The sequence below is a fragment of the Merops nubicus genome, unplaced genomic scaffold (assembly GCF_000691845.1).
Source record: "Merops nubicus isolate BGI_N331 unplaced genomic scaffold, ASM69184v1 scaffold38997, whole genome shotgun sequence".
Classification (NCBI taxonomy): Eukaryota; Metazoa; Chordata; class Aves; order Coraciiformes; family Meropidae; genus Merops; species Merops nubicus.
The window spans coordinates 1-14,547 of NW_008621602.1; the positions used below are offsets into that span (position 1 = coordinate 1).

A 14,547-nucleotide genomic window follows, 5' to 3' on the forward strand; every position below is an offset into this window, starting at 1 on the left:
CTGTATTGGTGCCTGGGATTGCCTCACATGGATTCAAACTGGACATAAACATGGACCAGTGAAATAACTGGGAATTTTGCAATGGTCTCATAGATATAGATTATAGAATTGGAACTTAAAATATAGGTCGTCATTTACTCTTTTAATCATAATTTCATAAAAACCTTATGGTACAAATTCTGCAGATGTTTACAGCTGGTTGTAACTTCCATCAAATTCCTATGCCACTTAAAGAGAAAAAAATGAGAATAAAGCAACTAGACAGCATAATGTGTAAAGATAACGTATCTGTTTCTGTAAAGTCTGTCTTGCATATTTTCCTCAGATACACATTCACCGGAATTTATACCTTTGAATCACTTATTAAAATTCTTGCAAGGGGCTTCTGCTTAGAAGATTTTACGTTTCTTCGAGACCCATGGAATTGGCTAGATTTCACTGTCATTACCTTTGCGTAAGTTTTCAATTTTATTTTTTTTTAACCAAAAAAAAAAAAAAAAGTCTTTCTGAGAGCATGAAATTAGTGACTAAAAATTGCCTCATATTTTGTCAGCCAGAACATTTGGAGCCTGGACTTCCTGCAGTTTCAATATGTTTCTTCTGCTTCTTTTACACATTTTAGTATTTCTAAATAAGCATGTGCTGCAGAGGGCAGCATGGTGTGCCAGCCCATTAGGATTGTGAATGCCATCAGCCCAAAGTATTCATATGCTGTCTTCTTTCTGCATACCAGAATTAAAGGAATCCTTTTGACTTCCTGCTATGAACTCACCAAATTAGGTTTCAAACATCGAGTTAATGTAGTTTATTTTGATAAAACTTAGTTTAATCTTATGATCAGAAGCATATTTATAACACAGGCAAAATACAGTGAACGGTGAAAAGGTCTTGATGAAAGACCCAAGCGAATAGGATAAGCTCTGCCTCAATTCTGAGTAACTGTGATTTAATCCTACAGGTATGTAACAGAATTTGTAAACCTAGGCAATGTTTCAGCTCTTCGAACTTTCAGAGTATTGAGAGCTTTGAAAACTATTTCTGTAATCCCAGGTAAGAAGTAGTTGGTGTAAGGTGTTAGGCCCCTCGTATCTCCAACTGTTATTTGTGTGCTGTCATTGTGTTTGTGTGTGAACTCCCCTATTACAGATATGTGACAGAGTTTGTGGACCTGGGCAATGTCTCAGCGTTGAGAACATTCAGAGTTCTCCGAGCTTTGAAAACAATATCAGTCATTCCAGGTGAGAGCTAGGTTAAACACTGAGGCTGACTTTTGTTCTGAAAGGCTGTACTCACATTTTTAAAGCCTAAGCCTTGTTTGCTACACGTTGTTAACAAAATGAAAAAGCAGGAATCAAGACATGTAATTTTAAGTTGATTCTTGCTTTTCTTGTATTGTATTTTCTTTTTAAAAAAATCAGCCTTTGAGTTTAACAAATTCTTGCATGAGATATTTGCAGTAAACAGCCTATGTGATTTGCATCTTATGACATCAAGCTTTCCTTTACATGTTTGAAATATAAGCCAATTTTAAGCTTTCATATTGATGCAAATTTTTTCATCTATTTCAGGCACTTAATGTAGCAACTTAATTTAGTTTTAAGTCATGTATAAAAAATGAAATTCTAAAGGATAGCATGGGCCATGCATGGGGTATTGTTTAAAGATGTCTTTCTTCTCCAAACCATCGCCCCTTTTATATTGTAATAAGATTATTATGGTATCAGTCAAATATGCACTTAAAATATCTTTATAATGAGTTTACTAGTGCTGAATTTTAAAAAAGTTCATCTATAAAGGTTTGGGCAAGAAGCATCAACAAAAGCAAGCAATGCTTTTCTATGTAGGGTTGAGATAATAGCATGAAAAAAATCACGTTTTGGCATAATGTGTTTGATACTATCTACTTTTTACTTCTCTACTCTATAAAGTAAGCATAAACTTGCAGCTTTTCATTCATCTTCACAATTAATAAGGCTTTTCAGGAAAATTATTGTATCACAAATATTAGACTCAGTTGTCATTTTGCATGACTTCTTTATCTTGTCAGGAAAAATAATATTGTTTTTGGTGTTTAACATCTGTTTAACATCATAATAAAAATCTTTTCTCTTTGCAGGCTTGAAGACTATTGTAGGAGCCCTAATTCAGTCTGTGAAGAAGCTCTCGGACGTAATGATCCTGACTGTGTTTTGTCTGAGTGTATTTGCACTAATAGGGCTGCAGCTGTTCATGGGCAACTTGAGGAATAAATGCCTGCAGTGGCCTCCAGACAATTCTACTTTTGAAACAACTGTTATTTCCTACTTTAATAGCTCTATAGGTGAAAATGGTACATTTATTAATACAACAATGACAACATTCAACTGGGATGAGTACATCGAAGACAGAAGTAAGAGTTAATTATGTCCTCTACTGCATTGATTTTTCTGGATTTTTTTTTAAACTGATAAAAAAAATCAATATCTTTCCATTGCATTCAAAATGGTGTAATCTGGCCAAGGGACATAAAAACATTCGTTTTGTGTAGTAAACAAAGCAACAGTCATCATGTAGTTTAAGATTCTCATGTATTCTCATCTATCTAATATCTAATATCTGATATATGATATATAATATATAGTATATAATAATGTAGTTTAACATTCTCATATGTTGTGCTGGGTACCAGTGCCCAGAACTGCATACCTTTTGCTGAATATGACTTTTAGGGTAAATCCACGTTTCAGCACCAAGCAGAAATTTCAAGCCTCCTGAAATAGTGTGACAGTCCTAATAAGGGTTCTGAAATCCTATGTCTACATTAGTGCAAGATAATGCCCAATATCATAAATCCACTTTTGAATGTCAGTTAAATCCTGAATTCTGCCATAGAATGTAAATGCAGCTACATCATTTCTTCTGGATCGGTGAGGAGACTCTGCACCACACTCCCTTGCACAACACGGACATGCCTTTATGAGAGCGTGTGATTTATCCCATGCTTCTTATTCTAGTGAAATAAGAGCTATTAGAACTATAAGAACATATTATGTATCTTATCTTTGTTTCTTCTCTGTGGAAAATCAATAAATTAGCCTTTCAGTCTCCTTTGTACCTCATAATACAGTATTTTCACCATTTTAGGTAGTTCATGTCACTACTGCATTGACAGAAATTGTTTTAAAATTCAGATACAACTTCTCTGATCATTCCTAGAGTAGACTGCTGTTCTGTCTTTCATAATGGTAAATAGCTTCAGTCTCTCCTATTTATCTATTCAATCCCTCCTATTTATTGTGTTTAGGGTTTTAACTTAGTGATTAGGCATAATCTTAGGGTTTTTTTAAAGTCTATATAAATGTTGTAACTGATGTCTGTATCACTGAAAGTTAGGAAACCTCAGCTTAATAGCTAAATGCTTTTGGATTCAAGTCTTATTGCCTTATAATCTTTTAATATACTTAACATCTCAGTATGCTTGTAGTATCATAAAAGATGTCATCTTGGAGAAGATTTTGGATGATAACCTGTTCCTAAAAGCATCTGAAGAACAGATTCCATTAATTCTCCTTTAAATGATCCTACTACATGACACAAACAGAAGGCTTTTTCTAAATACCTGACCTAAATTTTCCTACTTTCAGATTGAATATATTGCTACTTCTCCTCTGGATTTAGAAATAAGATAATCATAGACTATTTTGTATTAGTCCTCATGATATATTAAAACTGTTATCTTCTTTATTTCTGGTCTTTTCTAGACCAATCAATCCTATTTTCTGTTTTGCATTTTCTATAAATATTTTCACATTTTCTTGTTTTTCTGGACTCTTTCCAATTACCTTGGGTTTTTTTACATTTTGTTGTTATGTTTTGGGTTTGGATTTCTTTTTTTTTTTTTTTTTTTTTTTAACTGAGGTGCTCAGATCTCATATTTACTCCTCTAATAAAGGTACAAATTAGAAGTAGTCACCTCATATGACATATGTGGAACATTGCTATTAAGACGTCTCAAACTTACATAATTTTTGTATCTGCACGTATTGTCGATTCACAGTCAACTTGCAGTTCACTACAGTCGCTGCATGTTTTTGTACAGAAGCAGCTGTGGTCAGATCCCGTCTGTTTTGCATTTACATATTTGATTTTGCCTTATCAGCTGTAGCATCTTCCACTTCTTTCTGTTGAAATAAGTCCAATTGCTTTTGGACCAGCTAGTCAGTTAGTAAAGGTCATTTTAGATTTCAATCATCTTCTCTCCTAGCTTGATGTCTTCAGAATACTTGATGCATTTTTTTCTCTTACTTCATTCACATCTTGATTTGGTAATGAAACTTGTTATGAAAACTGTGTATAGCACAGGTCCCTGGAGGGTCTTCAGAAGGATGCCCTTATGAATTGACATTGGGTCACTGGCAACTGCTCACTGAGAGTGTTTTTTTCAAATATTTTGTGATTATTCCAGCCAGAATGTATCTCCTTTTTTGGTTATTAAAGTGTCATGTAGGACTTGTGCCTGTAACTGTTGTCCTGTTACTAAGCTGTCCTGAGTCGAGAATGTTGTATGTTTTAATAAACTCATATTAACGATTTTTATTACTTTATAATTATCATCTTTATAATTATCGTCTTTGTATTAAAAAGCGAGCAAACAACATTATTTAAAGGTTTTCCAAAATAGTGGGCTGAGAGCTGAGCTAACTGGATGGTTTAACAAGAACCTCTGCTTACCCAAGTAGGAGCTGTGATACATAAGAATGTGAACTATGCCCACAGTCTAGTTTGAAAATCTAGCTTGGAGGCTATCTGCATCTTTAAACTTTGTAAGCTTTAAGTAGAGGTTAGATCTCTCACAGGGCATGACTATGGAATGTCTGAAAATCCACTGTTTTCTTATCTGATACCTAAGAATAGATTTCAGATGCATACATTATGCACATAATCTCTCTCTTTAAAATAAACAGAAGCAGTCAGTAGGAACTGGTTGCAATTCCCTGCTTGTCTTTTTAGCATTAGACCTCAGTCAATGCCAGCTAAGCTTGTCCATGCCAGCTGGCAGTGAATCTCAAGGAACCATCTGCTTCCTGAGAACAGCCAGCACATACCTAATTTTGGCAACTTTAGCTTAATATGCCACCTGACCCAAAAATCTCCACTAGAGATTCCCATTTTACCATAAGAATCCTAAACTAGGAATGGATGGTAAATTGGCTTTCCCTTTCTGCCTCAAATCAGAAGAAAAGAATGTGCTGAGACTTTTAATACTTAATTATCTTTAAATTATGTTTTACCTCATTTTAATAGTTAGCCTATTAACAAAATACATGCAGATACTTCAACTACATTCCTCTGCTATAGAATTTTGTGTAGTAACTTTTTGTAATATACAATAAAAGCTTAGTTTCTTCCTCAGCTGCTCATCAAGATCCAGATAGAAATTTCTTGTGCATGTTGTGGTATGTTTTTGTGCTGCAAAAATTTCAGTACTTTTTCAAGTAATATTTAGGTAAAATAGTATGTAATGAAAAATTATAAATGAATAACACTAAATGGTATATATCACAATGCAGTAACAAAGGCAGGGAATTGCCTTCATCCTTTGTCTCATTTTCTTCATATTCGTTAACTCATGAGCTGACATTCAGAATTTAGTATTCCACACGTTGTATCTTATTCATCTGAGTAGGTTACTGAGAATTAGCTGAACTACTACCTTTCCGTTTTCTAAAGAAAGGCCAGCTCTAAGACTCTGTGGAAAGTAATTTTCCTGTCAAAACAATATTTTCCATGCTTTTTTTTCATTCCTGATCGTTACATACGGCAGTTAAACTATTAGCTTTGCTTATTTCTTTAAACTTTAAAAAACTATATCATTGCTCAGTTTGCATTAGTTATAAGTGTTGTTTTTCTCATCACTTTTTGTTGTTGTTTTGTTAAACCCAGATCATTTCTACTTCTTGGAAGGACAAAATGATGCTCTGCTGTGTGGCAATAGCTCAGATGCAGGGTAAGAAAATTATCATAGTTTTTCGTTATGCATCATGAAATTATAATTATCTACTTAGAATAGCTCAGGTGGTCAACTTCAGTGTCAGCTGTACCATAGAGCTGTAAATTACTCATGTTTTTCAACTGAAGCTATACCTAAATATAACCATCTATGTGATTTTGCACAGGCACTTTTATCAGCATCTTAGGCTAATTTTGTGAAGGTAACCACATGAATGCTATGTGCATAAATGTTGCTGCCAGCTTGCTGACATTCTTCTCTTGTCCTGGTGGAGGTGTGTTGGTATGATGAATTGTGGGGAAGGGTAGAAGACTACTAGTTATATTATTAAAGCATTGAAATATCATTAGAAAATTGAATTAAAAATTGAAAACCAATGAAATATATATATGTATATGTTTATCATAGGTATGTGGAAAAAAATTTTATTTGTTCATAGTTTCATTAGCAACTGGTACTCCTGAACAATTTTGTGATTTACTATAGCATATCGTAATTTAGAGTAGTTGTTAAAAATAGCATTTCCTCTTCTTTTGTAGTCAATGTCCAGAAGGATATATATGTGTGAAAGCTGGTAGAAACCCCAACTATGGCTACACAAGTTTTGATACATTCAGTTGGGCATTCTTGTCACTGTTTCGATTGATGACTCAGGACTTTTGGGAGAATCTTTACCAGCTGGTGAGGACTTATTAAAATAAAAAGCACCATCACCAATACCATTGCTACATAGTACTTGCATAGTTATTTTCATTCACATGTCCCTAAGGCCTTTGGGACAGAAATCATCTTTTATTTCATATATGTAAACTGTCTAAAACAATAGGGCCCTTACTCATGATTTCGGTTCCCATGTGCTATGCAAATACATAATAAGAAGTAGCTGCTATTCTGTGGAGATGGTGGAGCATTACTGTTTCTTTTTACAAATGAGTAAATGAGCTTAAGTCATTAAAGCTTCTTGCCCAAAAATGCTGTAAAGATATGCTAGTTAAATTCGTTTGCTGTCTAGTACAAATATGTTGTCTCTGAAAAGGTTACATCTTGTCCCTGAACTACACATATCCTTAACCTGAAGGATAAAGATGTTGTGCAGCATATTTTGTATAATGCACTGTCTTTTTGGCATTGTAGTTCAGGACTGATGAGACAAGAAGGTAAGATGCTGGTTAGTGGCCCCACTACTGTTAGAGGTTGTAATATAGCTGTTGTAGTGGGGGCAGCAACTGCTGCTACAGACTCTCAGTGGTAGCAGTTCAGAAGTATTCAAGCTCCAGACACAAGGCTTAAGATTTTTGTGCATGTAGCCAGGGTATAATGCTATTTGTATATGGAAGAAGTAACTAAATAATCTTGTGCTACCACAAAGCAATCTTATAATGTATTCCTAGAATATAACACAGATGCTACTGTATTTAAAAGCCTGCTAAAAATGTGTATTACCTCTTTTTCTCCAGACACTGCGTGCTGCTGGGAAAACATATATGATATTTTTTGTTTTGGTCATTTTCCTGGGCTCTTTCTACCTGATTAATTTGATCCTGGCTGTGGTTGCCATGGCCTATGAAGAACAGAATCAAGCAACCATGGAAGAAGCAGAGCAGAAAGAGGCGGAATTTCAGCAAATGCTGGAACAGCTGAAAAAGCAACAGGAAGAAGCTCAGGTATCCCCGTAAAGTAAAATGCCTCCTCCCCTTCATGACTGTGATCAGATGTTTTATGTCCACATATGAGAATACTATTACTCCCTTACTCCTAATTGTATATTGCCTTCAGTCTTTTAAATAACTTCATTTTTTCAAATAGTCTTTAATGCTTTCTGTTGCGTTGTTTCTGCTGGCTTGAGTGAACCTGTTAATCTTTGACAAAAATGAAAACCAATTAGCTAAAATACTGGATTTTCAAATTGGAAATGGAAATAAACTTTTTTACTGAGCACTTGAAAAGGTTCCCCAGAGTGCTTGTGCAATCACCATCCTTGGAGATAATAAAAAGCCATCTGGACATGGTGCTGGTCAGCCTGCCTTATATGACCCTGTTTGTGCTGGGAAGTTGGAGACGATGACCTCCAGAGGTTCCTTTCCAACCTCAACCCTTCTGTGATTCTGTGAAATGGAGATGGCAATGTGGGGAAAAAAAACCCCACAGGAATTCTGCTTTTTTAAGTAAGAGAAGCAAAACTATTGTAGGTGTTGTGGGTGAAATATTTTGCTTCAGCAATATTTGGCTTTTTCTCCTCCTTCCCCAGCTCTCACAGCAGAAAGCCATAGTGTGTTCCAGTTTTAGAGAAAACTGGAAAAAGTGAAAACTGGAGAAAACTCTTCTGTGCTACAGACATGATTGCATACTGCCTTGAAATTCCTTTTCATTTTTTGAAAACTCTTAAATCTTTAAGAGGATAATTGATAATATCTTTTTGGTATGGGGTCACATAGAGCAGAAGTTGAACTGTCTTTCATGTAAGCATATGACTAAAAGTCAGGAATAGTGTTTTTTTTGTTAGTTTGGTCAGTTTGTATCTGGTTTGTTTGTTTGTTTTTTAACCACAAGTTGTAAAAAATGTTAGTCAAGTGCTTCGCAAATATTTGAAACTTCAAACAGCAACAGATCTCTAATAACCTGCAGTTTAACTTAAATCTCTGATTATGATTTGCAAAACTGAGATAAAAAATGTTATACCAGATCCTTAATAGACTAGAGAGTATTCAAATTCCTGAAAAATGGTGTAAGAAAGTTTTGCTGCTTGTTAACAGGGATTTTTGAATATTTTTGAGCCTTGATTATTTACTTTTATATAGTGTTTCAGGTGAAAAATTCAACGCCACATATTGCTCCAATCTAAACCAAATGCTTGTTAACTTGGTTCTCTGAAAGCACAGTTTTCCCTTAGGCTGCTCTAACTCCTGGTTTATGGAGCAATGGCAAATTATGGTTCCTGTGGTACTTCACAAATTATACTTCTTGCGATATGCGGGGTTCAGTGAAGTGGGATTCTTCTTTTTATTTAAAAATAAATATTTTTTAAAGAATGGCAATAAATTTAAACTAGAGAATGGTGTGTGGTTGTATAAATGTTGTAAATTGCCTATGTGCTTGTACGTATAGGCAGCAGCAGCAGCTGCAGCAGCTGACTCAAGAGATTATAGTGGAGTAGGTGGAATAGGTGGATTCTCCGAAAGTTCTTCTGAGGCATCAAAACTGAGCTCAAAGAGTGCTAAAGAGAGGAGGAATAGAAGAAAGAAAAAAAAGCAAAAAGAACAATCTGAAGGCGAGGAGAAGGATGGGGAAGAATTTCACAAATCTGAATCAGAGGACAGCATCAAAAGGAAAGGTTTCCGTTTTTCCATTGAGGGGAATAGACTGACATACGAAAAGAGATTCTCTTCCCCACACCAGGTACCATAGTATTATTGCCTCTTAAACAGCTTTGTTGTCGACTCATTGTATAAACAAAACCCTGTAATGTACTTTGGTCAATCCTTGCAAAAGATACCACAGATTCTTTAATATCTTGAATCAAAGTATGATCAAGTTAATACTTGCAGCCAAAGATGAAAATGTAAGAATTTAAGAGGTTTTGGGTTTATTCTGAATTTATATGTGAAAAATAAAAATAATGTGTATTAATTAAAATTAGTTGTATTTCAAGTACATTTCAAAGAAAATGGACCTATCTCCCCATCAAGATGGATGTATTCATCATGATCTGTGACTCCAGAATTTGGTGCAAACATACAAAGGAATTTCACGCTTTAAATTAGAAAAGTACTAAAATTTGAGTTGCAAAAAAAAATAGAAATTGCATAAATATTCATGTGAAATTTGACAAATTATTTGTTGTGAAACTATTAATTGTGTTATCTTGAAGAAGTTGGAAATACATGTGGTGATGTGTCCTTCCTTGCATGTGTTCTCTTACATTGACACACCAGTGACTCAGACTGCCATCTGCATCTCCTATCCAGACGTTGATTTTGTTTGATAGTTTTGTTACGTTATGCCTTCTACAGTTTTCAAAGCTCCTTTTCATTTTCCAGCCTCTGCCTCTGCCCTCAGCACTTCAAGTCCAGATCACACTTCCATTCTATCCTTTTTCTGCCCCTTTGTGTGCCTTAATATGCTTCTTCCTTTTATCCCCACCTTCTTGATTCTCCCTGGCCCTTATGACTTCCTTTCTCCCTCTTTTCAGTCACTACTATTAAGCTTATTCCTTCCTTTTTAATCCCCTTCTATTACTGTGTCTGGAAAGCCTGTTTAATCTCTAAACAGATCATGGGCATTCATATTCTCTTCATGTATCAGTTCCTCTAGCTCCTATTCACAAAGAAGCCTCAGACCTCTTCACCCAGTATTTTCTTATTAAAGATTGCCCTCCTTAGGTCATACAGTGGTGGGAATACAGTGTTTCTAGCTTCCCATTTCTGCCAAGTTAACTCCTCCTTCAACTTAATTCCTACTGTACTTCCTTTGTTTTTTCCCCTTCCTTGGTCTGCCACCATTTTATGTTATTAACGAAGTAATCTGTGTGAGACTTCATTGCTGAATTTAGTTAGTTCATTATTCATTCTGTTCCTTATAGAAATTTTCACACCTATATCCACTGACTTCATGTTTGAAGACACATCTGATCCCTTAGGTTCATATTCTCGCTTGTGTCTGCATTCAAATTGCAGCCTTATTCAACTGCAGGTCAATTCATCCACCTTGTAAAAAATGAAGCATTCCTCATATAACCTGCTTCTCTTACCTTTTCATCTCCAAGTTCATTTACAGCTGTTTACTATAAACGTCTAGCAATCCCCTTCCCTCTGGTTTTCAAACCCTAGTTCCTTGTTCACTCTGGTTTCTAGCAACTAAACAGAAATTCCACTCTACAGTTTTAAATAACCTCTTCCTAGAAAAAACTCAGGTTTATATCACATCTTTGACGTTTTCTGTGACATTTCACTTGCCTTCAGTGTAACTGACTGTTATGTTCTTCTTGAAAACTTATGCTTCCTAACATTCATAATTTCATCTCTTCTCAATTCTCCTGGTTTCATTGTGCTTTAGAAGATACTTTTACCCCTTTGACAGTTTTCTAAGGGATTTCCACAAGGCCTTTTGCTAGTTCCCTTCTCTCCTTTTTTTATTTTCTTTCTTTTTTCTTTTTTTTTTTCTTTTTATAAAGTCTACTCTGGACTCACAAATATGAATAATTTTTAACTTGGACCTCTTTCCATGTTCCAGTTACTGCTGTAATTCATCAAGAATGTTATTGCAAAGAGCACTAACCTATCTCATTGTTTTTACCTAATCTGTTAGTAAATATATCTACCTAAAGACATTTTTTTTTTTTAATACCATAAATCATACTGTGCCTAAAGTTATTCCGAACTCACCTTGTGTACTTACAGTAAATAAGTCAAGTCCCAGCTTTGACTGACCCATGCCAGCATCCATAACCACCAGTTAAATTTTCAAACTAGTTTCTTTCACTTGTTTCTGGTGTGCTGGCCTTCATGTTTGGAAGAAGCTCCCATGAGTTTCCACAGAACACTTCATGGCTTTCCTCAAATCCCTCTTTAAAACTCTCTTTTACCATGCTGCCTACAGAAAGCTTGACAGGGAAGTGACTTCAGGTGAGCTAAGACCACTGTTTATCATAGTCATCAATTTTGCCTCCCTGTATTCCCTCTCTTTTGTTTCCATCTGTTGTGTTACATTTAGATGATAAGTTCTTTGCAGAGTGCCTTTTTGTTCTGCATTTTACAGTACCTAGAACAGTGGGGTTGAAGTCCATAAAGAAAAGTTGCAGAAGAGAAACAAAGACGCTGCTTTGTTATGTGTCATCTCTGCTGTTCATAGAGATCTTGGGTGAAATCAGGTGCTGATGGTAATTAATCAAGAGAATCACTGATATGAATTAGTTCATTAATGTCTGTATAATTATTTTCAAGATTAGAGCAATATTTTTACTCTGATCCTGAAAAGATCCTCCCGTAGCAGAACATTTACTCACATGAGTAAACTGGTGGAGATGAGCAAGTTTGTTCATACAAATTTACAGGCATACCTTTGCATATTCAGGATAGCCAAGACTTTAAAAAAGAAATGAAAACCATATTGTGTCCTACCTGACTGGTATCTGAAAAAATGTGTTTATTAAACTTGTCAGCATTTGGAAGCTACATCTGTGTGCAGACTGTGTCACAAGAAATTTGCCTAAAATTTTATCTACCCAGCCTGTCAGACTAATGCCAACCTGGGGTAAATAGTGTCAAGATTTGCTTACTCAGCTTATGAACAGCTGGTAATAAAACAAGCAGAATGGCAGAGGAAACAATTCTGTCAAGCAGTTTCTTTTTCTCTAATTAAATTAATTGATTTCATATATCCAAAATAGTAAAATAACTAGTCTTTGTCTGTCACTTCCGTGGTCTTTGTTTACTACCCAAAAGATAATGTGTTGGGGGGACCGTACTAGTTCTTTTCTTTGTAGATGATCTTACCCTGTGAGACATATTAACACTGTGGTTTTTTTCCTCTGTATGGATATGTTATATATAAAATGGTTTTCAACTGATAATCGTTGGTTTTATTTGCCTGCAGTCCTTGCTGAGCATTCGTGGCTCCCTGTTTTCCCCAAGGCGCAACAGCAGAACAAGCCTTTTCAGCTTCAGAGGTCGAGCAAAGGACGTGGGATCAGAAAATGACTTTGCTGATGATGAGCACAGCACGTTTGAAGACAATGAGAGCAGAAGAGATTCCCTCTTTGTTCCTCATAGACATGGTGAACGGCGCAACAGTAACATTAGTCAGGCCAGTAGGTCATCCAGGACAGTACCTCCACTTCCAGCAAATGGGAAGATGCACAGCACTGTGGATTGCAATGGAGTAGTTTCTTTAGTCGGTGGGCCACCAGCTTTGACGTCACCTGCTGGACAGCTTCTGCCAGAGGTGATGATCGATAAAGCAGCCACTGCTAGCAATGTAAGGAAGTCTGCAATAGCTCAGGCATTATGTCCTCTCCACATATGGTCAGCTACCGTTTCTGCAAAATTTTATCACTTGGGAATGATTCCCTTTCTGGCCAAGCTGTGAATGCTCCTTTTCTATATTCCAGTTAGAAGCTCAAGTAGAAACTGAAACTGTCTAGCTCGCGTTAACTAAATATGTGAAAACGTGCTAATTTACTGGGAATTAACAGAATATCACAGTAAACCATCAAATACATGTAGTATGTGTAGCCTTACACCCATTGATTGGTTATGCTAACTGAAGACTTAACTGAAGGTTCTGTATTTGTTTATCAGACAGAATATAAATTTTTTAAAATAAAATTGCATTTGCTTAATGGAATATATTAAATGAGTATTTAAAAAAAAAACATCTACAAAACTTTTAATGTAACACTGATAGTACAACTTACATGTGTTGTGACAGTGTTCCTGTAACAGCTAATTTTTTTAGCGTTTGGGGTTTTTTTTAGATATCGACGTTGTAAAATATTTTTTTCTTTTATTTTGTCTGAAAACATGGTAGGAAATTGATAATTCATTCTAAATTAAGAGGTACCTTAAAAAATACACTTACTCTTTGTGCTTCTACTGCTAGCTGTATGAGCTTTGAATTTTTGTATCTAGAAAAAAGACTTCACTGCCTAATTCTTTCTTAAGAAATAAGCAGCAGAGCTCATTGACAAACATTGTGGAACCTTTTATAGTCCAGAAACTGCTTATAGTCTAAAATCTGTTTAATGTCTCAGCACTTTTTCAGCAAAATACTTTAAAACTCTTTAAGAACAAGAGCAATCCTACTGATGTATTTGACTATTTGCTATATATGCAGTTAGGCATGTGTTAGTCTATTGCACACGACATAAATGGAGCAGGACAGCAGTGTGTTTTAAATCATTACACTTCTATAATAATTTACAGTGTTATTCTTAAGAAATGAACCATCAATAGATTATTTCATTGGTGTTTTATTTTCAGGGCACTACTACAGAAACTGACTTAAGGAAGAGACGGTCTAGTTCTTATCATGTTCCTATGGACTATCTAACAGATCCTAGTGCAAGGCAAAGAGCAATGAGTATAGCCAGCATGCTTACAAACACAATGGAAGGTATGTAACACAGAATTATTGTATGACAATGCCATAAATTGCTATTAAATCTATGATCATTACGTAGTAGTGGTGTTTTAAGATAGCTATTTCAGCCTAAAGGGTACCGGCAGGATGAGATTTGTATATAAAGGTAGTAATTTTATTAAAAAAATTGAGTGATATGTTTGGAAAAGCAGTCAAGCTTTCAATATGCCAGCAGGTTTGAGGTGGAAGCAGCAAACTTCCAAGTTAAATGCAAGCAGAAAGCAACTGATCAATGCAGTGTTTCTATAGAGAACTTATGTTTTAGGGTAAAAGCTCTTTTTAGATTATTAAGCTGTCTAAACTTCTTGCAATAGGAAAACCTCCTTGTACCAGTTCAACAGACATGCAGTTTCACAAATTGAAGGATCACTTTATTCTTTCTGTAAGACTAAATACAGTGGGATCATTCCCACGACTGGAAT

General features: G+C 35.4%; 1 protein-coding gene across 1 annotated transcript; it reads left to right on the forward strand.

Annotated features, from left to right (window-relative positions):
* Positions 1-325: 325 nt before the first annotated feature.
* On the forward strand, positions 326-14,098 carry LOC103776998 (sodium channel protein type 2 subunit alpha-like; the record flags this gene model as incomplete). The annotated part of the gene is made up of 9 exons (XM_008944532.1): positions 326-454; positions 1,147-1,238; positions 2,117-2,389; positions 5,923-5,986; positions 6,529-6,670; positions 7,447-7,653; positions 9,095-9,385; positions 12,581-12,928; positions 13,966-14,098. Coding segments are annotated over 9 exons (1,679 nt in total), but the record flags the coding sequence as incomplete, so codon positions are not given.
* Positions 14,099-14,547: the final 449 nt, after the last annotated feature.